Source organism: Papilio polytes, unplaced genomic scaffold (assembly GCF_000836215.1).
Source record: "Papilio polytes unplaced genomic scaffold, Ppol_1.0 DF824102.1, whole genome shotgun sequence".
Taxonomy (NCBI): Eukaryota; Metazoa; Arthropoda; class Insecta; order Lepidoptera; family Papilionidae; genus Papilio; species Papilio polytes.
The window spans coordinates 3,408,622-3,430,349 of NW_013525102.1; the positions used below are offsets into that span (position 1 = coordinate 3,408,622).

The window sequence follows — 21,728 nt, forward strand, 5'->3', positions numbered from 1 at the left end:
ATTCACGATCACAATACATCCGAGTACATTACAAAAAGTCCGGGTAGAGGAATAATACGAGTGTGTATACCAAATTAAAGCCGTAACCATAAACGATATGCAAATTACGCTAAAACTCGTATCTTTTCTGCTATAATCTATCTATATCTATACTATTATAATAAAGTGTAAACACACTCTTCTTTGTTGCTTAAGGTGTCAGAAATGATATAAGATAAGATTATTCAAATATATAAATATATAAATATTTGAATAATCTTGTCTTAATAAAAAGCCCTGCACTTAAGTCACGCTTTAGACTAGTATTTTCAGGCCATTAAACTTAGGGTGTTAACATTTTGGATAAAAACCCAAATGTGGGAAAGAGACCATAAGTTGCTGCCAACATCAAGGAAGCAAGATTGCCAAGGTTTGTCATATCATGTCATTTTGACATTTGCTATTGATAATTTGACAAATGTAAACAATAAAATAAAAGTTTCATATTTATTTAGCTATTTTATAATGTTACCCCTACTAACTACCCTGTCAAGAGATCTATTTGAATTTAATAACAGTTGGGTCAGTGTGAAGAGGCGGGTCTAAGTCGTTTGTGTCGCCTCACCTGGTGTTGAAATATTCAGACTCCATGTGGTGCAAGTTGTAGTTGATCTCCGGCTTGGCGCTCATATCGCCCATGGCGCTCATGGCGGCCATGGTGGCGGGCATCGCCAGCGCCGCGTCCGGCATCGCCTCGTTCTCCTCCTCCCCCGGCACCACCCCCGCCACCAGCCCGCCCAGCCACAGCCCCTCGCGCACACGCTCCTGTCCCAACTGGCTCTCTACCTCGGTTACCTTCACCTCAATTTTCTCTTCCTTCAGAATAGTGCTGAAAATACCGTTTTAAAATTAAAATATTGATCAAACTAGAAAATGTTACTCCCGCGCGTGTCAATCAAGGAACTCTAGATCTAAAATATTTCAACGTCAACTCTCCGTGGTGTTTGAAAAGATTTAATGAAAACACTAACATAGACTGTTAAGAAAAATACATGCTCACCTTTCTAGATCAAAAGATATCTTATATTCTTGAGATTTCTGAACTACTTTGAGCCAATTGGGCTTTTGGAATTCGTCTTCGTTCAAACTGAATGACGAACCAGGCCTAAAAATTTAAATATCACATTTACCAACATTAATTTATACTTAAAAGTTTTATATACATTTTTTATAATTAGGCAAATTGTACAGTGTATGAAAAATATTTTAAAAAAGAACATACATAGGGGTGAAGTTAACAGCGGTACCAAAATGATGTTGTTTGTTAACTTGGTAGAAATTATCAAGAGGAGAGGTAATCATCGCGTCTTTTGTGATCGGCGTCATCGCTGAAGAGTTTCTCTGATTCGACTTCGAAACACTCGTCTCCATTACTTCACTCATCGAAAACTTTAATTTAGCTAAAAAAAAGAACAAAAGTACAATAATGCACAAAATTAAACCTAAGCCTTAAATATTGCCCACTTGGAATATGCTAATATTACTCACATTTATCAATCGGTGATATTTTACTTGCCACATCGAATATAGAATCAGGCGTCCAGAAGTGAGGTATACGAATAAACACTTTGCCAGAGTCGACGGGCATGTGGAAGCCGAGCTTATGCAGAAGCTGCAGGAATTTTAAATCCTTACAAATTGAAGCTTGCTCGCAATTCCACGGCACTAGTGGAACGGATTGATTTAAAACTGAAAATAAAAATTTAAATATTACGTAGTGTAAGAATAGCCAAGAATCGAAACGTCTTAAGCGCTCGTTTGCTATTTGCATATAACAGAGAATCAAACTTAGTTATGTTTAAAATACAACTTACCCAAGGAGTGATACGACACAGGAGAGACGACAGGTACATCTGTATCATTAATTACTGTAAAGTTTTTGCTAGAATCTATGTCCATTTGTGCTTTCTTCTCGAGATATATTTTGGCATAGCAAGTGTCGAGTAACACTGTTTGAACCCAATCCAAAAACTTAGACTTGCCATCCTGAGCCAACTGTTCGCAAAGCTTCCCTATCTCGTCATCTCGCATCTCTTTGTTAATTTGAACAGCTTTAGAATTCCTGTCCATTTCGGATTTAAGAAGTTTCTCGAATTCTTCCTTGTTTATTATTGACTGTTTAAATAGTTCCTTTATTACGGAATCCCTCTTTTTAATTACGCCGTCCTCTTTAAATAATTTCAGTATTTCACCGATCACATCCGACGTTGTGTTACACTGCATATAGTTCCAGCTCAAAGAAGAAATTTCATCGTCTGTCCATCTTAAATAAAATATTTTTTTCTTACTTTATAAAATCAAAGTTCAAATGTTTAATGAATCAATTAAATAAACATAGGAACCATAATAACATCGCCGTTACTAAAGTTAAGACATACATTTTTCCTATAAAGTGGCGACATAATAAAAATGAGAAATAAAATACGTGCGTAACCAGCGTTTACGTCATTAGGTAAAATGAAATGACGCAGCAAAGCGAAATGTGCCGCGGAGCATTGAAGCGTCATCGTTTGGTGTGTGCAATGCAGACTTCGTAACAACCGATGTGACGTTACATTTCTACTTACCAATTTCACCAACAAATTTCGAAACTGCGTATATTTATTAACTCAGATGATTTATATTTTTATTCCATGCCAAAGGTAGTCTTTACTTATACTATAACTAGGAAAGATTTGTATTTTTGTATGTATTTAAATAACGGAAAAACTACTGGTCCGATTTAAAAAAATCTTTCACCGTTAGAATAGTAACTTATCTGTTAGAAACATAGGCATTGCTTTTATTATTTTAGTAAATTTCACGCGGTCGCGACCAACAGCTAGTAAATAATAATTCAGAATCCGTTGTTATCAATATTCATAGTTTGGTACAAGTAAAGACAAAATGTAAGTATTTATAAGTTCCTTTTTATTTTAAGCTATGTATGTTTATGTTTTATACTAGCAGGTTGTTTGATAAAATACAATACTTTCGCCGATTCCTAAACTTTTCTTAAGATCGATATCGGTAGCTAGAAATTATAAATAATACGAGAAAAACAATTAGGTAAGATGATGTTACTTTACCTCTCCTTAGCATTTGATACGCTGCTTGTGGTTGATTTTCTTTTGACTCCGACGTCCTTTCCTGCTTCTTTGCTTTGGGCCACATCGAAGTTTTCAGACTCTAGTCGGAAGGTACCAGTACTTTGCAACGATTGGGGTTTCTTTATAAATGTATTTATAACGTACTCAATAAGATCGGACCAATCCTATAAAGAAGAAATTTGCATGAAAAAGAACAAAGTTGGATTGCGCCAAATAGAGAAATGTATGTAACTTGTAAAGTAAAAAAAATTGCATACATCGCAAGTTTCGAATTCAGATTTCCATATGGATGTAAAAGTTTTTAAAATCTTGGGTTGAAATAAGGCTATAACGCATTCCAGCTCTCCCCCTACGTGGTGCATCATAGTGAATATGCAGTCGTTAACGAACTCTCCATTGATTTCGTAATCCTCCAGCAAAAGCCCATATTGTGACATTACCTCAGGCGTTGCGAACCTGCGACAAATCGATGTATCAATATAGACAAGTAACAAAGCTGTTAATTCGGAATAACGTACATAGTAATAAACACGTTAAAATACTAACTGTTTTATATGATCAATCATACTGCTCGAGCCTTTGTAATCCGGCATTTTCATAACGTTGTCCAAAAACATCAATAAAATGTGGTTGGTGACAATAAGGTCCTGAAAATGTTTCTAATGTAAAGTGCTCTCACTATGTACCTTTTCATTTTTAGTCGCTTAACGTAAGACAATTTTAATGATAAAACGTCAACACTAGCTTTCATCGCCTTCCCTAATCCTTGTTTTGAGTTATATAAAAAAAAAAAACTAAATATGATTGAAAACATAATTTTTTGCTCTTTATTTGTACATTGGGCAAATAAAAAATGGCCAAACCTGTAAATATTGTTTCGGGTGATATTTAGGATTGTAATGACGCAAAAGCAGTACTAAAAGCGAGCGCAATTCATCGGTCTCGCAAATCTTCATTTGTAGCGACACCAGCTTCACTTGGTCATCATCGCAAGTATGCGGCGATTTCTTATACAATTCAATTGCCTGAACGAATTCTCGGATGGCTGTCACCACCTATGGAGTGACAATAAATTAAGTAAGAGTGATGATTGTTGCGTTATCAATTCGAAAAGTTGATAATTCATAAACTTCAAACTTCACACATACCAGGTGTAACCTACGAACGTTAGGTTTCACATCATTTCCGTTTAATTTTCTGGCGAGTTCAAACTGTTCGCACAGGTTTACGCCCTCCGCAGTCAAATACGAAATGATTTCAAAAGACAGCACGGAGCAAACGTGCTCCAAATCAAGTTCAATTTGCGTGGCAAACTTCAAAAAGTATGTAACGAGCCAAAAAAAGTGCGATGTATCAATTTCCAGTTGAACATTAGTTAAAATTTCTTTGTGGAGTGTCTTCACTAATGAATTATATCCTTTTAACAGGAAATTGACTGTAAATTCTTTCAGAACATTGGAAATGTCGTCGTCAGTCAGTGTGCTGTGTCCTTGCAGTGTTATTCTAAAATAATTAAAATCATTAGTTGATAAACCAAAAATCAAATATGTACTAAAAATACACAAAAATACGAACATATTAATTTTTCCTTTCTTGACGATTTTTTTTCTTTTTCTTTCCTGCAGGGTAACGTTCGTGCGTACTTTGTTGTTTATTCTCTGTTTGGTTGTGTGCGGTTTTGGGTGCACGGGTTTTTTAGTTGGCAACTCATCTTCGTTGCTCGATGTGGATATCGACTCCTGATTTTCGATCTGAGTGCCGTAACCGTAATCAGAAGTTTCTGATATAACCACTTTCTTTTCTGACTTTACTTGATGATCATTTTCGCTGTCATTTGAACCGGATACGGAAACGGGCTGTAATCAATATTATTCTTTAATATTTATTTTATTTTTTTATATTTCTTAACATAAACTTTTTTTAAGGAATTACCATATCACTCTTCATGGTGGTATCTTTATTATTATCACCACTATCACCACCATCTCCACTATCGCCACTATTATTATAGATTGTTTCAGTGCCGTGATTGTCGGCAGAGCGCGGAGACTGGAATGGTTGGTTGCCGTTCATGTTGTTCCTTGATGAAGCATTCCAGTCGTTGCTGGGATCGTTACTTTTGCCACTTCCGCTGGTATCCGACGAGTCAGACGTTGGATCGGAAGTCAAATTTGGCGAAGAATCCTTACTACCTAGTAGGTACAGTTTACAATATTAGGTATACATTTTATTACGTCTCACTTAAAGAAATGTACCCAATATGTTTAAAATAAAATAACCTCTATCTTGCGGTGACGTATTGCTTTCGTTGTCTTCAGAACTTTCAGATATAGAGGCGTCGAGCCACAAATTAAGAAGTTTGTGTAATGTTGTGACATGCTGATCTTTATATAATAGGGCTATTAATTGTACCATTGTAACTGCCCAATTTGTCTGGAAGGAAAATAACATACAAAACACACATCTCGACTCTAGAATAATTAATGAAATAAATTAATAACAATAACAATAACAATAATAATAATAAGTAAGCAAATTTCAATAGACAGTACAGAGATATGTCTGTACTGCTACGAACACTCACATAATTCATAACTTACCGCATCTGGCATACACATTAGCTTTATAAGAACGATGTCAATATTTTGGCTAAACAAGTTCCATAGCAATTGGTTTTGCACGGTGTGCGGGGCGCCGTTGTAGGCGAGGCCCAGTTCGCTCACATCTTCAGGTATGTGCAAGATGTTGCGCAGGAATAGAAGTGTGTTGCTAATATTTACACATTGATCCGGAGAGAGTTTACTTTTTTTGTCCAAGTCTGAATTTTTTTTTAAGAATTCTATTATGACTTTTGTTGCCCTATGATCTGTCAGAGCAAGTTTAGTAGTTGCTAGTAAATTGTTAACTTCAAATACAGTGTGTCTTCCGAAGCCTGTTTTGGAAATTGCATCCATAGAAAGTAGACATTCTATCGGTATTGTTAAATTAACTAATATTTTTATTACTAGTTCAATAGTTTTTTCTTCTTTTGCATTAATCAGCAATGGAATAAGATCCTTCTTTATGTTTTGCCCGAAGCTAATACTTCTGCGATAGGTACATAAGTATTTATCTTCTGTTAGTATATTATGTAAAATAGTTTCTAAGGCAGCTGTAAATAAAAGAGGAATTTCAAGAAAAGAAAAAGACAAGTTTTGGCTGCGCCAATGGAAATACGACAACACACAAAAAAGCTACTCGGCTGAAATGTGAAAAATGGATCATATCACGATATACGTAGGACGTACGTAGCCTGAATTGAATCCTATCCACCAGTAGGATAGGGCTCACGGCACACACATATTTTTATCTGCGATCCGACTGACCTCGCCTGGCTATACGTACAATCTTTTAAAAAATCAATTTACAATAAGACTTTCCTCACCGTTACAATGTTCATTTACGTGATATCCATCTGAATGTAGAAATCCAAGATTGCTGAATGTGCTATGAAGCTGAGGGCTTCTAAGAACCCATTCCATTTTTTATCTGAAAAATATTTAGATTAAGACGTAACATTTATATTTGTTAAAATCTATAATCTTACTAATATTGTAAATGTGAAAGATTAGATGGATGGATGGATGTTTGTTAGAGTTTGTAGCCTAAACGGCTGAACGGATATTGATGAGATTTGGCATAGATGTAAAGGATAGTCTGGAAGAACACATAGGCTACTCAGTTTTGTTTTTTTTTTAATACCACGCGAACGGAGTCGCGGGTCAAAGCTAGCAATTTCATAAAAAAGAAAGATTTGTACTACAATAATTCTTTTTCTTCTTTTTATTGTTATTTTGACATTTTGTATTTCTTACCTTTTCTAGTAGTTAGGAACATAAAAATCTTGTGAATACACACACAAAAAAGAAACATATCAAAATTAAAAAGTTCCGGTATTTTGCACTGTTTAAAACTACACATTTTATAATTTCATGCTATATGTTTTGTGCCAAGTTTACCTAATTTATATTATCCGAATTAAAATACATAGCGACGGCTTATAAGTTCCCAAACTTTGAAATTAAACGAATTCAGGAAAGAAGCCTTAGAACGAAATAAACTGTCAAAGGGCAGTTATGAAGTCGGTATACGATGCGGGGAACTTTCTCGGAGGTCACGTGTACCGATATAAAGTTAAAATTCTTTAAAACTCAATTATACCCACTTAGTTTCCAAACTTTATTTAATTGCCTTCATTTACTTATTGGATATATAGATTTTAAATATTTTCTTTCTTTATCTCAAAAATAAATATATTATGTTGACCAGTGCAACAACTGACCAACAACACCTGAAACCGCCGATATGGCGAAGCGACCGCTGCCCATAGACATCCGCAATTGCAGACCCGTTGCCCAACCTTAATCGACGGAGAATAGGCACATAAAAAAGACATCTCCCTATGCGTCTCCTCCACCATCAAATCCACATTTTCTTCGCATCCCATCCTCTTAAGAAAAGGGTGGAAAGGGAAAGGGACTAAAATTAAGCCTCCGGTACACACTCATCAGACGAAATGCGAAATTGCTTCCACTTCACGCCTGTCTTCTGTATGGTCGTGGTATTGCACAGTGCGAGCCGACCCATTCGTTTAGCACGAGTTGAAGCGGGCTCTGCCACTGTCAAAATGTGATTTAAACTTGTGGTATATCTACCTACACTAGCATAGCTAGAATAGGTAGTCAAGAGTATTTTAGGAACTAACTAATTTAAACTAAATAGTATTTTTTGTTAAATAATAATAACGTTTATAGCAAACATAACCTAGCCATAGTCCAATAAAAGTCACATCCCAAAGCCGATCAATAAATTAAAGTACTCTTGTCATCTAAAACGTGATTCGACAAACGCGCCAGTGAATAATCCTATCTACTGAGCAAAGCACGTTTACCGTCCGAATCTATTTAAATTATTCAAATTTCAGCTTTGTTTGTGTAACTTTGGTAAAGCAGGTCTATATGAAATGACTCATTTCTCCTTCAGAAGAATAACTTAACAAACTTCCGGTGGCCCGCTAACTGCGTCAGCCCGGTTTAAAAAAAAAAGTTACCTAGAAATCCCATATATCAATGAGTCCTAAAAGATTACCCCGAACAAACGGCTTACAAATAGACCGACAAAAAATTATAAATTGGATTTATTACGCAATTACATCATGTTCATACAAAATGGGGACATTTTTGAATATCACATATAGATACTCCATTTTTTAACGGTACAAATAATTAAATACTTTGCACGACTAAAATTTGGTATTTTCCAAAATTGACGTTAACATGCTATATTTGCGATAATTTTAACAAAGTTTTATTTTACTATAGGTACCAAGACTAAAAATACTGAATAACGCTATGCACAGGAGTACCTGTACATTTACATAAAAGTATGCTGAGCGCTGTTCCGATAAGCGATAACAATGGTGATTCAAAACGTCAATTTCCATTGGATGGCAAAGTACCTACATCCAGTTTAAATTATTTTGTCTTTATTTTTTTAAACTTTTCATAATATGCCTAAGCTCAGTTTATTAGCAAACCGAGAAATCCACGTGAAACAGACAATACCGTTCACTTTTCGGTCGATGTTTCAGTTGTTCGGTAAAATGAAATAAAACAGAGTTTAAGCCAAACTAACACATCGTTTGCATTGTACCTACTTCTTTTCTGTGAACTTGTCTAATATTTTTAAAATCCAGTGCATGGTCTCTTTACTATTGATAGACGGATTTTAGATAAATAACAATTTAGATTTAAACTTTGTCCAAATTATTCAATTGTATTGTATTATCTTATTATTTTTATCTACATACTTGGTTTACTCAATTATACTATCACACTAATATTATAAACTAGCTTTCGCCCGCGACTTTGTACGCGTGAATTTAAAAAAAAAAACAAAAGTAAGTAGCCTATGTATTCTTCCAGACTATCCCCTACATGTATGCCAAATTTCATTGAGATCCGTTCAGCAGTTTCAGCTACAAACTCTAACAAACATCCATTCATCCATTCATCTAAACTTTCACATTTATAATATTAGTATGATAGTATAGAAGTATGATGGATGGATCGTTGTCAGTGTTTGTAACCTTAACGGCTGAACGGATTTCGATGAAATTTGGTATAGATGAAGAGGATAGTCTGGAAGAATGGATAGGCACATTTTTTTTTTAATTACACACGGACGGATGTGCGGGCGAAAACTAGTAGAATATAAATGAATTATTTTTACATTACTTCTTACATGTTAATGTTGGCAAGTATATTCTACAATAATAAAGTTGAGAATATCAGTATAATAATAAACAAATAAGAGCTCTTTTATTTCGTTACGTGTCTTCAAAAAGTATCTACCACGTGAACTTGTGCTGCGGTTGCCTATGCGCCAATAGTAGGTCACGCGAGTCGCGTGTCAAGTACACGTGCTCGCTTCGGCGCGCAACGCCCCTCGACCCTGCTCACCTCCCCCCGCACCGCGCACACCGTTTAGCTCCCCTCCTCGCCTACGTAAACGATTCATTATATTCACACCTAACATGGGTTTATAAATCATATTATTTTATAAACTTACATATATTTTAATTGTAATTTGAATGTTGGCATTATATTAATCAGTAAATTATAAAAATAATTCTGGTAAAATTAACTTACTACCTTCCTACTATGTTTCAGTTACATGTGCTCCATATATTTATTTTTTAATTTCCAAATGTTTTTCGACAAGTTGTGATTGGACTGAGTAATCTTTGAAGTGGCTAGACCAAATTTGGCAAGACTTTTAATAAGTAGCTTATATATATACAAAAGGAACCTGTGCTTATTTCATTTAAGTTACCTAATCAAAATATTACCAATTATTGGGGCATCGCCTGTGATCACACAGAATTGGCTGGCCTCTCATAATTATTTTCATATAGCATAGCTGTTCTGTGCACACTTTAAAATCTTTTGTCAGTCATCACTTAACAATCTTTCTTTACCTAAGGCCTGATCATTACAAACACAGGCTCTAGCCCCTCGGTGGGAATGACCTGACAACCTTTCTTTTGTAAAGCTTCTTACTTTTACAACTTTAACTATTAATTATAAAATAGCATATAATGATTTCTTTCGACTCAACTACTTTTAAGAGTTTATAGATGTTTATTATAGAGAGGTTTCAACTTATACTTTATAATAGCACTACATATATGATTAACAGATTCATCTTCCACATATAGTTTACACAAACATATCTCTAAAAATACTTAAAAATACAAAATGTCAAAATACAACTCCAACTAAAATTATTCAATGATAATTACATTTCCACATATATCTAGGCATAGCCTTAAAGGTTTGTTATTTACATTTTTTAACCAACATCTTGAGAATATTAGAACTAAATCAATAACATAAAAAATATTGTTAAGATGTGACAAGTACAAAGTAAAAAATCTATTTTACACAAAGTAGGAATTTGTCCCTAATTTACATCCCGGTACTCATTGATCATTGCATTATTAATGATTTACACAAACATTCAAATGTTATGTTTTTAATAGAAACTATGAATATACACCAAGAAATTTAAAATACTTCACATCATGACCGCATAAGAGGAGACTGTGCTGGGCTAGTACAATTGCTATTAATCATAGTTATTTATTGATAAGTTGTCGATCTACCTCTTACGTATGGTCAGATATAAAACCAATAACAATATAATAAGCTGAAAATATACTTACGGAAAAGACGATATTTCCGCCTAGATAGCTGTCGTACCATAAGTATAAATAATTACAATTAAAAAAACACTTTACACCAAAATAAATATTTGTTTTATGAAAACGAAACCACACAGTTTTCACGTACAATATAGTTTATGGCCATAAAACTACAAACATACAACTATATACCAAAGAGCTATTGTATCAATTTGATATTAAAGAAAATAAGTTTTAACTCGTCTTACACAAACAAGGTACAAGTTCGATATTCGACAAGGATCTCGGATCTTGTAGCCACTTGTGGAAGTCAGAAAATATTCGAAGTGCGAACTGTCATCTTGACAACTTCCTATTTTGACCAATGAGGAACGGCAGCACTGATCTGAATTAGAGGATAGGCGACTGTTTGGAAATAGTTTATACTAAATACACCAAACAAAAAGGTATGTCTATTTTTAGAGTGATAGACGTACAGACTGGTACGATTGGGACTACTGGGACCAACTGGGAAGATCAGGGCCGGCTCGCTCGGTCCAATTCCACGACCACACCAAAGAAAGGCGTAAATAATCGTGTAAGTCCCCTTTTGTTTGTAGAAGTGAAGCAGGAAAAAATATCCTCTCTTTGTACGGTCCACTCTCTTTCCTGTCGTGATATTTTTTTGGGAATTAAGAAACATATAAAATGGCAACATTTTATCCTTGCAATTGCCGCTTCTTATTGGTCCAAATATGTCGCAGTGAAAATGACATTGTTATTTGTTGTTGTTTCACACATTTTCCGTCTGTCACAAGACAAGTCTTAATTTTCATGTGGGTTTGGAAGATTCATTGTAAACACATAAGTATAATTAATTAGCACACTTGTTTATTTTGGGTTATTTAAAAGAAGAAAAATACAATGGGTATTGAATTTCGAGATTTAGACAAAAAATCAATAAACGACAGCGATACTGACTACAGTGATGAGAGTAGGGAAATCGATGATTTTGGTTAGTTTATTTAAACCTAATATTTATGCATTTAAACATTTTAATGAAACGATTTAAGGTCAAAAAATGATCTCATTTACATTAATTTGAAGATTTTACAGAACTCATATTTTCGAATTTCATTTATTTTTGATTTGATTAAAAATGTTCTAAACCAAACCTAACACATCCAGTTTGTTTTCGATATTTTTAACATGCTAACATATTCTACATAGATTACTTGAATTTCGTTTCTAATTTTCCAAACTTAACTTCAAGTAGTTTTACTAAAAATTGTGTTATTTCACTGTTTATTTCGTATATTACTTATATTCATTGTTTCTTTATAACTATGATATCAAAAATAGACAATTTGTGAACTTAAAAAAATCTTTATTTCATATATTTATTGTCAAAATCTTTAAAATTCAGGTGGTATGGAAACTGACAACAGTGAAGAAGATGAGACTTCAAATTTGGAAGAAACAGAAAATGCAACAATCAAAACTAACAGTGACTTAGATGAAAGTGATGGTGAGGAGGATGAAGTGGTGAAAGCAATAAAAGCTGAGAAATCTAAACCAAGGGATCATCCTCCAACAATAAACTGTGAAGATTTTATTGTTGATATATCTTTTAGCCCATCCAAGAATTTGATTGCTTTAGCAAATATAATGGGTGATGTATTACTGTATGAATATAAAAATGATGAAAACAAATTGTTGAACACTTTGGAGTTACATGTTAAGGCTTGTAGAGATGTAGAGTTCAATGAAGAAGGTGATATCATTTATACAGCAGGAAAAGTAAGTTTTAATCAGATCTTTTTGTACAAATATGTTTGTTTTGTTTTAATCTGATTGAGATTGAGATAAAATGGAGAGTTAAGGTATAGATTTTAATTTATTTTGCTTACTTCTTGGATATTTTTTTTAACATGTTGTTTGTCTATTATTCAGGATAAAGCAGTTATTGCCACTGATGTAGAAACTGGAAAATTAAAATGTTGTTATGAAAATGCGCATGAGGAACCAGTTTACAAGTTGTTGTGTTTAGGAAACAACAAATTTGTGACAGGTAAACTTATGTACAACAATATTTTAATTACTATTGCACTAATTGAAATAGAACTGGGGAAAAGGCATTATTCAGCTATCATTTGTTTTTTTGGATACACATTTTGAATCCAAAAACTGTTAAAAGTACAAATATAAATAAAATTCTTGATGGTTAATTTACCTTTATGACTATACCAAACTTCCAGCTACAAGAAAGCAAGAAAGCTTTGTAGGAGAATTTTTTTACCTTTAGATTTGAAGATTTCTAGTTTCAACTAAATGTTTATATGGAAAACATAATTAAAGTACTATTCATTGTAAACAGGTGATGATGGAGGAACTGTTAAACTGTGGGATCTAAGGAAAGCTGATCCATTTTTAAGCATTAAAATTGGTGATGAACATGTTTCTGACATGATAACTAATGAATCTGAAAAATATTTAGTTTGTGCGGGTGGTGATGGAGTTCTTACATCTATAGATTTAAAAGGCAGGTATGTATAGAGCTTTCAGTAATAGAAACAATAGGTAATGTAACTACTATTTTTAATACAAAACTTTGTATGTATGGATGGATGCTTGTGAGAGTTTATTGATGAAATTTGGCATAGATGTACAGCTGTCTGAAAGAACACATAGACTATTGCTACATATGCTACACATTACAATGTTCCCTTAGGATATGTTAAATCTGTTTTTTTTTTATATCTACTCTTTAATTCTGCAATGTTGAACATATCTTAATGAAATTTGCAGATATTAAAAGTTTGTCACATATATCACAAAGGTTACCTGCTTTTGTTTTTTTTTTATTACATATGGATGAACTCATGGGCGAAAGCTAAATAACCATGTTTGGCATATGTAAAAATGAGTAGTATGAATCTAGACTTTTGAAACAAAATGTTAGAAAATAAACAATGTATCAATAATTTCTGTTCCAGTAAAATATACACAACCTCAGAAGACTATGATTCAGAGCTAACATGTATGGGACTTTTCCGCTCTGACACCAAATTGTTAGTAGGATCATCAAAAGGCAAACTCTACCTTTTTAATTGGAAAGAATTTGGTCTGCACAGTGATGAGTATGTGGGACAGAAACATTCATTACAATGTATGGTTCCAGTCACACAAAATATTGTTGTGACATCAGGAGAAGATGGAATATTAAGAGCAACGCATATGTTTCCACAAAGACAATTAGGAATAGTTGGCCAACACAGCCTGCCTGTCGAATGTCTGGATATCAGTCACGATGGACAGTTCATAGCCTCTTGTTCTCATGAGAATGATGTCAAATTTTGGAATATTTCTTACTTTGAAACAATTGACTCGCTTATTGATGTAAATCATAAACAAAATAAGAAAAAAGATATGAGCAACAATCTACCTTCAAGTAGTGTGAAAAATGCTTCTGATTTTTTTTCAGGTCTTGTCTAATATTTTTTTTTGTTAAAATAAAAGAAACTAAAAATCTTTATAATGCCAAGTTTATGTTTTTCCCTGATTAACATGAACATTATGAGAAAAATATTTATTACTTAAAATTATTGCAATCTAAAGAAGAAAATAAAAAAATGCCTTAAATATAGCAGGCATCAGCATTAAATTTAATTTTCTATTACATTGTGCTCAATAAAAGAATACTTTTTGTTTCAAATATTTCGAGGGGTTTAAAAAACTACCATAATTATTAGTAATTTAAAAAATAAAACAACTGAATAAATGTTATAATTCTTCATGTTTAACCTTTTTTGGACTTGGGAATGACCAAAACTCCGAAGGTAAGCCTTTGACATCTCTTTCTCTCTTCACAAATGCAGAATATGAGGACACACAATTGCCAATAAAATAGTTAGATTGGCCTAAAATAGCTAAATCTAAATGTGGGTTTGATTGTTGTAGTTTTACAATACTAACATCAAACTGTCGTAAAGCTAATTTAAAATCATCAAGTAAGTGGTTTGAATCTGAAGCTACGAAAATGTATTTTATGTCATTTAACTTTTTCAATGCTCGTTTCACTTGTCTGAAAATAAAATGTACCATTATAGAATATAACATTAGCATTCAATGAAACAAATAATCAGATTGTAGTTGTGTGAAAATTATGTTTATATTTGGGTTAAAGTAAATATCAATTGACAGCCCCCAAAAACTTTATCATTCAGTGAAATATGAAAAAATATGTATTAATCCAATGGTGCCAAGAAAAAATGATGGTATATATGGTATGCAACTGATGGTATATTACTACTACATATATAAAGGTTTTAGCATTTGTCATTATTTAAATATATTTTTTTAAATGTTACATACAAATCAAACAAAATGCATAACCAAGCGTATATTTATATGTACTTACTTTATGATATCTGATTTTTCTGGGAAACACATTGATTGTGTTAATAAACCTCTTTCGTTTTTATAACCCACACATTGTGGTGCTGCAAACAATCTTGGACTATCCTTAACATGTTGGCATGCTCTTATCCAATCCTGACCATTCCTCAAATGTAAACCTATGAAACCTCCACCACTCATATTATTTCTTATAAAAGATTTTGACTTATTCACTATGTTTTGATTCCATTTTAAATATTTATGTAGGTGGACATTTTCCTCTTGAACTGGGAAGCTGGCTGGAGCACCTAGGAGTTCATTCATTGTAAATCAATATTTAATATGGATGAACGAAAAATTTATTGACATTGACCTCAATAGATTTCACTGATTTTGCTTCACTCCAACAGATACAACTGTTGATTTTATTGTCATTTAATTCTATTTCTAATAGTTCAAGTCCTAGCTAGCAATCTACCAATGCTACTGTCACTGCCAAACTTGCTACAATCTACCTAAATAGGCACAAATTATAGCAGCTTGTATCCTGCCCAATAGGTTATAAAGGTCAGTGTTTTTCATTACAAATGTGAAAAAAAGAACTATGGTGAATCAATGCAACAAATAAAACTTAAGATTTATCTATCAGTTGTGGGTAAAGAAAATAATATATGTGATCTTTTTTATTTCCAACATTATTTCCATCATAGTGAATGTCTATTAAGGTTCTTTGACTGTTACAGTATCCTAAGTCTCTTTAATTTCTTTTAAAATAACAATTTAAATTAGTGGTAACTTTCCAAATAAATAGCTATATATATTTGAATATATATATATATTCCAATGCAATATAACTCCTTGATAGTATAGTATATATCCAGTATAGTAGTATCATATAGGCTAGCTTACTCTACTAATTTAGTTTTTATGATTCCTATTATGAAATTGAAGCCAGTCCAGCATCTTTAGAAAAATAATAGGTAAACATATTAAAACAATTACCTGTAAAAGCTAAAACAGGCCATTCTGTTGAAGGATATTTTTGATTCCATTTATCCATCATTGCTTTGTTATGAGCATCATAATTTAATGGTCCATAAAATTCTGAACCTACAAACTCTATATCAAAAGTATCCCAAAAAGGACCAAAAGGGTTTCCTGATTTTGCATTACAACTATTTTGTTCTTCACCACTTCTCTGGACATAACAGAAAGATATTCTTCTTTGTGGTTGCCATATATTAGGTGCTAAGTTATCCATAAAATCATCCATCGTAATCACTTTGTGATATAAAGCCAGCGATTCAACTTTAAAATAAGTAGTAAAGGGTACTTGTAGTGACTTTATTTCTCCATACCGGTATTCAACCCATGGTGGCAGGACAAGTGTACGGTTTACTCCTTTACTGAATGCTAAAGCTCCTAAGAAATGATCTGCTTGATTACCAAATCTACCTGAAAAATTATCAAAGTTAAGACAAGGAAGTTGATGATGAGTTTCATCCCGACAGAATATGATATCCATTTCGCTTCGGTTGGTTTTTTTTGTAATTACATGGATTACTTTTTGGGTGAAATTAACTTATCATAAAAATAAGTTTGTCGTATTTCAATATAAACAAGTATTTGAAAATAACATACCCATGCATGGACAATATACTACATATCCATGATTGTCATAACTTAAACTATTAACAAAATTGAATGTTAAAAAAAGCAGCAACATTTTTATAGCACGTATTTAGGAGTTAAAATCCGCAAATAATAGACCTATTTATTTATAACGATGTTTTCGGGTCGTATGTTACTATTCTATTTGACAATGACAAGGAGCGACTAATAGTTCTTAGAGTTACCAGTAATCAAAAATTCCCACCTTTCAAAAATCTGCACTAGCCTATCCATTTACAATCACAGGTCAGGGTCAGCGCTTTGTAGTTTTTGGTAGTTTATTCGCCATTTTCTTTTACCTTCATGTTGGTAAAAAAAATCTGGTTTTTGCCTGTCATTTATTTACTTGAAGAACTCAAAAGGTATAGTTATAATTGAAGTAGTTACAATAAATTGCAAGAATGGCTAACATAGCTGCTAAACGTATTAAAAGAGAATTTAAAGAAGTAATGAAAAGCGAGGAAGTAGCAGATGGAACTTTGAAATTAGAGTTGGTCAATAACAGCTGGACAGAATTGAAAGGACAAATAGCTGGTCCTACAGAGACCCCATATGAGGGAGGAAAATTCATTCTTGAGATAAAAGTACCGGAGACATATCCTTTTAACCCGCCTAAGATTAGATTTTTGACGCGCATTTGGCATCCGAATGTATCTTCGGTGACAGGTGCGATCTGTTTGGATATCTTAAAGGATCAATGGGCTGCTGCGTTAACACTACGGACAGTGCTTCTCTCTATACAGGCTTTACTTTCTGCTGCGGAACCCAACGACCCACAGGATGCGGTTGTTGCAAAACAATATAGAGAAAACATCGAACTTTTTAACTTAACAGCACAGCATTGGACTAATGTTTATGCTGGTGGTCCAAACCTGGTATTACATTTCGTGCAAAAGGTACAAATGCTTACCGATATGGGTGTTGATGAACATCAAGCACGGGTTGCATTGTCAACTTTTGATTGGGAATTAGAAAGAGCTACCGAACAGTTGTTCAGTTAGTCTTGCTACTCTGTTGTAATTTTAAAGTTTGATACATACACACAGCAATTATTGATACCTCACATATGTTAGTTTTTTTTGGTAGAGTTTTATAAAGTCAGGACTAAAGACAGTTTTATTAATTGATCATAAATTAAAATAAAATAAGTTCTAAGAGCTGAAATATTGTTTTGGCAAACAATTTTTCTTTACTTTTCCATTTATCATCATAAGTACTCAAAAGCTAGATGTGCTTTTCATGTAGAATTCAGTTTCAACTATGAAACTAACATGTTTCAAAGGCATTTAAGTTTGCTAATAGTATAAAAGTATTGTAAATGAAATATCATATATATTAGCTTTATTTAAAATGCATACAATTTGTTTTTTCCTTAATATATATTTAAAGAACATTAAAAAGTTTTCTCAAATGTAGTACATGTCAAAAAGAAAGTGGAAAAAAAATCTATGCAGCTAATAATGCTGTTTAATTTTTGGGAAAAATATAGTTATCTTTTCCCTCTTATTAATAATCAAAAATAAACAATTAGTAAAATTTCTTGGATGCGTCATAATTGTGTGATAGCTGTTAAAAAGGACAAAACCTGTCTCAAAGTTCCAATAAATGTTTATTATAGCTAAAGCATAAAGCTACTGATAATAATAGTTGTAAATGTCAACTATTCCAATGGATGCAATATGTGATGGTTTGTTTTTATATAATGTTTAAAGGAGTAACATCGGTAAATGATTTTATGTTGGGGTGAAATATTCATGGGAGTGTTACCACTTAAGCTAATTTTTTATTCGTGCATCCATTGTACTACGAAATTATATATTTGTACTAATGGATAAATAAACATTAGGGTTATTGTTCCACAAGCATTTTTCTGTTATCCAGTTATTACTGGATACTCAAAAATTATAAACCTTTATTTATTCCAAGCTAAATTACACTACTATTTCTAGTGTATATTTTGCCAGATGTATAGTTGCTTCTGAATTTAGTTATGAATGATGCAAGTAACATTTTCATGATGACAATCCTAATTTTTATAGATTGTTATCAGTAAATATTGAAATACACTTTTTCTACTTAATTTTTTAAGGCAAGTTCATTTTTTCTCCTTCATATGACATTGTAAATTGTGTGGAAAATTCATTCTTAAAGTACATAAATATTAGTAACTAATATTAATGTTTTGTAAATTTGGTGACTGGTACATCAAAAGTCAACAAGAACTAGAGAAAGTATTGTATGTAATTTTTGTTTTAGTATATATGTGAGAATTTATAAAAAACATGAACTTAAAACAGCCAATGTGTATTAATTTTTTTCACTTGCCTATATCCTACTTCTTACCAATGTTATGCGAAAGTGTCTGTAGCCTAAACGGCTTAATGGATCTTGATGAAATTTGGCAAAGATGTACAGGACAGTCTGGAAAATCATATAGGCTACTTAGCTTTTCTTTCACGCGGACGTGATCGCGTTCAAAATCTAGTTTTTTAAGTAAAAATAAATGTATGTCTCCTATAGCAACTTACTACATTGTGACTCAAGTTAGGTGCAAAATTCTTATTGTGAAATTCCACTGCTGTGACGCTTGTGCATGTATTTTTTGTTTTTGTTTTATTACAAAGAGAGTAAAAGGAATGACAATATATTAATGCAAGTGTTACAGCAGTCCAAACCAGTGTTGGAACTAATTCTAATTACCCTAGTTAAAAGAAATGTAATGTCCACTTTGAAATTTTATACTATGGTCACTGCTTTGTTTAAAAGAACTATTCACCGCCATATTTAAAAGATGGAGAGCCAGTATGTACCTGCTACTATTAAAAGAAAGTGGAGGCGCAGAGAAAAGGAAAGATAACTTTTCCTTTACAACATGGACTTCGGTAAGGGATGGGTTCAGCTGTATAAACACATTGTCTTCAGCTGCCTCCCCTTAGATTTGAAAAAATATGTTAAAAGCAATCAAACAAATCAAAATATTACAGGGGCATAGATTCTTTAGAACATAGATATTTCAAAATCTTCTCTGGTTCCTCTGTAGACAGACTAAAAGACATTGCAATGCAGCCTAAAGATTTTACATTAAACTGTTTTGTTTTTTACTAAAAGTCCCATTTTCCCTTTCCTGTTGACAGCATGTTGGCCAAATTTGGGAATCGACAAAACAGGCAACACCCTTTATTGCTCACCTAATGGATCCAGAAGATTAGGAAGATAAAGAAAAAAAAAGCATATGTTACAATATTTTATTAAGCTTTCACAGCATAAACACGAGGTGGGAACAGGGACTTTTTCCTTATTTCCTTGCGTGTTTTAAGTTTCGCTTCATGTTTTGTTAGAGCCTTGCGCATTGCACGGGTCTTTTTAGGTCTAAGGTCTAATGGCTTGTATTTTTTATTCTTGTAATGGTTTCGAAGATTCACCTTCATTTTCTGATGGTAAACAATGTAGACTCGTGCAATAGCTTTCCTCACGACTCGTCTGTAAAACAACATTTAAATAAAGACAACAAAAAAATAGTGTGAGATTAGTCATTGTTTTAGTTGTTTTCTGAATAAACTGATTGATACAATTTTGTTGTAGTGACATATTGTTCTTTTTCAAATATATAGTACTAGGTAGATGTATAAAAATATTAGATTATTAGATATAGTATCACTGTTTATGATTGATTTAATCCAAAGAGTTAAGAGGTTTTGTAAGTTTTTTCAATGGTGTTACAAAACATAGTTTTAATTGCTAACTTGACATTTTCTTTATTATTAAACAATAATTTATAATTTAAAATTTGGGTGTAAAACTTTGACTTCACTCGAAGCATTACTGAGATGTAGAATTAAATTAGGTATTTTAGATATTCTGCATATTTAAACCAAAAATATAATTAACAAGAATTTGGTAATTAATTTTCTGGTTTAAAAATATGTTTTATTCTTGCTTTCTTTGGACAAAAAACATTGTCTGACTTTGTTAACTTAACTTAGGTACTGGATTTGGTCATACTATAGAGTAAAGAGTCAGTGATACTAAATGAACTACATTTTCTTGTTTCGTTATATATTTTATTTTCAATATATTTTATATTCCAGCTGACAATTTGTAACTTTTTAGTGGGACCTTTTAACAAAACCATAACAAACAATTGGCATACATATTTACACACACAACGTGACAGATACTTCACTGTAAAAACGCTCTAAACCTGTAGCAAACATTTTTTAACTAATAGGAAATGACATTTTTAAATCATGATTTACTTACATTTTAGACAGTTTTGAAGCAACTCCTCCAGTGACTTTAGCAACTCTAAGGTTAGTCAACTCAGTTTTCAACTCTTCAAGTTGCTTGAAGAGTTCCTTCTTATCCTTAGTCCGCAATTCAGAGCACTTGACTTTACCCTGTTTTAAGAAAGGAAAAATAAGACTTCATTTGTATACTACCACTTTTAACTTTACATTGCAGTTTAATATTTTAATAATATAGTTCATGAACATGAAAACAATGCAAAGCTGTCCCATTGTTAAGGTTAGAATCAATAACTATTTTAATACAATAAAAATTACAGAAATAATCTTTAGCATTTGATGAATTTAGTTTGTTTAGCACTTTCTCATTAAAAAACAAAATATTTAGTTACTGATTTCAAACCTAAAAATGGATTTAACATAAAATTATCGTACCATTTTGAAAACTACACCACCTGTCACCACTATTTTGACATAAAGAAATTTCAAAGACACAGTATTTTAAAACGTGAGGATGGCAAAGAGTATGTCGTACAAATGACGTGAGCATAGACACCACATGCA

At 32.7% G+C, this 21,728-nt stretch overlaps 5 protein-coding genes across 5 annotated transcripts; 2 read left to right on the forward strand and 3 right to left on the reverse strand.

Moving 5' to 3' along the window:
* Positions 1 to 598: 598 nt before the first annotated feature.
* LOC106099740 (protein timeless) lies at positions 599 to 11,205 on the reverse strand. The gene is made up of 16 exons (XM_013278379.1): positions 10,894 to 11,205; positions 6,553 to 6,656; positions 5,729 to 6,279; positions 5,408 to 5,561; positions 5,061 to 5,320; positions 4,704 to 4,984; positions 4,277 to 4,631; positions 3,992 to 4,183; positions 3,675 to 3,775; positions 3,386 to 3,584; positions 3,108 to 3,292; positions 1,854 to 2,302; positions 1,528 to 1,728; positions 1,262 to 1,439; positions 1,040 to 1,144; positions 599 to 868 (listed from the first exon to the last, which is right to left on the reverse strand). Exons 2-16 carry the CDS (start codon positions 6,647 to 6,649, stop codon positions 601 to 603), a joined length of 3,576 nt encoding a protein of 1,191 aa, XP_013133833.1. The 5' UTR covers positions 6,650 to 6,656; positions 10,894 to 11,205; the 3' UTR covers positions 599 to 600.
* Positions 11,206 to 11,592: 387 nt separating this feature from the next.
* LOC106099700 (WD repeat-containing protein 55 homolog) lies at positions 11,593 to 14,390 on the forward strand. Its single transcript, XM_013278314.1, has 5 exons — positions 11,593 to 11,866; positions 12,278 to 12,651; positions 12,805 to 12,922; positions 13,229 to 13,397; positions 13,848 to 14,390. Exons 1-5 carry the CDS (start codon positions 11,776 to 11,778, stop codon positions 14,344 to 14,346), a joined length of 1,251 nt encoding a protein of 416 aa, XP_013133768.1. The 5' UTR covers positions 11,593 to 11,775; the 3' UTR covers positions 14,347 to 14,390.
* Positions 14,391 to 14,628: 238 nt separating this feature from the next.
* On the reverse strand, positions 14,629 to 17,084 carry LOC106099701 (GDP-fucose protein O-fucosyltransferase 1). Its single transcript, XM_013278315.1, has 4 exons — positions 16,891 to 17,084; positions 16,252 to 16,704; positions 15,272 to 15,557; positions 14,629 to 14,935 (listed from the first exon to the last, which is right to left on the reverse strand). Exons 1-4 carry the CDS (start codon positions 16,973 to 16,975, stop codon positions 14,635 to 14,637), a joined length of 1,125 nt encoding a protein of 374 aa, XP_013133769.1. The 5' UTR covers positions 16,976 to 17,084; the 3' UTR covers positions 14,629 to 14,634.
* Positions 17,085 to 17,214: 130 nt separating this feature from the next.
* Positions 17,215 to 19,221, forward strand: LOC106099702 (ubiquitin-conjugating enzyme E2-22 kDa). Its single transcript, XM_013278316.1, has one exon. The coding sequence runs from the start codon at positions 17,322 to 17,324 to the stop codon at positions 17,919 to 17,921; it is 600 nt and encodes a 199-aa protein (XP_013133770.1). The 5' UTR covers positions 17,215 to 17,321; the 3' UTR covers positions 17,922 to 19,221.
* A 929-nt stretch (positions 19,222 to 20,150) lies between these two features.
* Positions 20,151 to 21,710, reverse strand: LOC106099704 (60S ribosomal protein L35). Its single transcript, XM_013278317.1, has 3 exons — positions 21,600 to 21,710; positions 21,181 to 21,317; positions 20,151 to 20,400 (listed from the first exon to the last, which is right to left on the reverse strand). Exons 1-3 carry the CDS (start codon positions 21,600 to 21,602, stop codon positions 20,169 to 20,171), a joined length of 372 nt encoding a protein of 123 aa, XP_013133771.1. The 5' UTR covers positions 21,603 to 21,710; the 3' UTR covers positions 20,151 to 20,168.
* Positions 21,711 to 21,728: the final 18 nt, after the last annotated feature.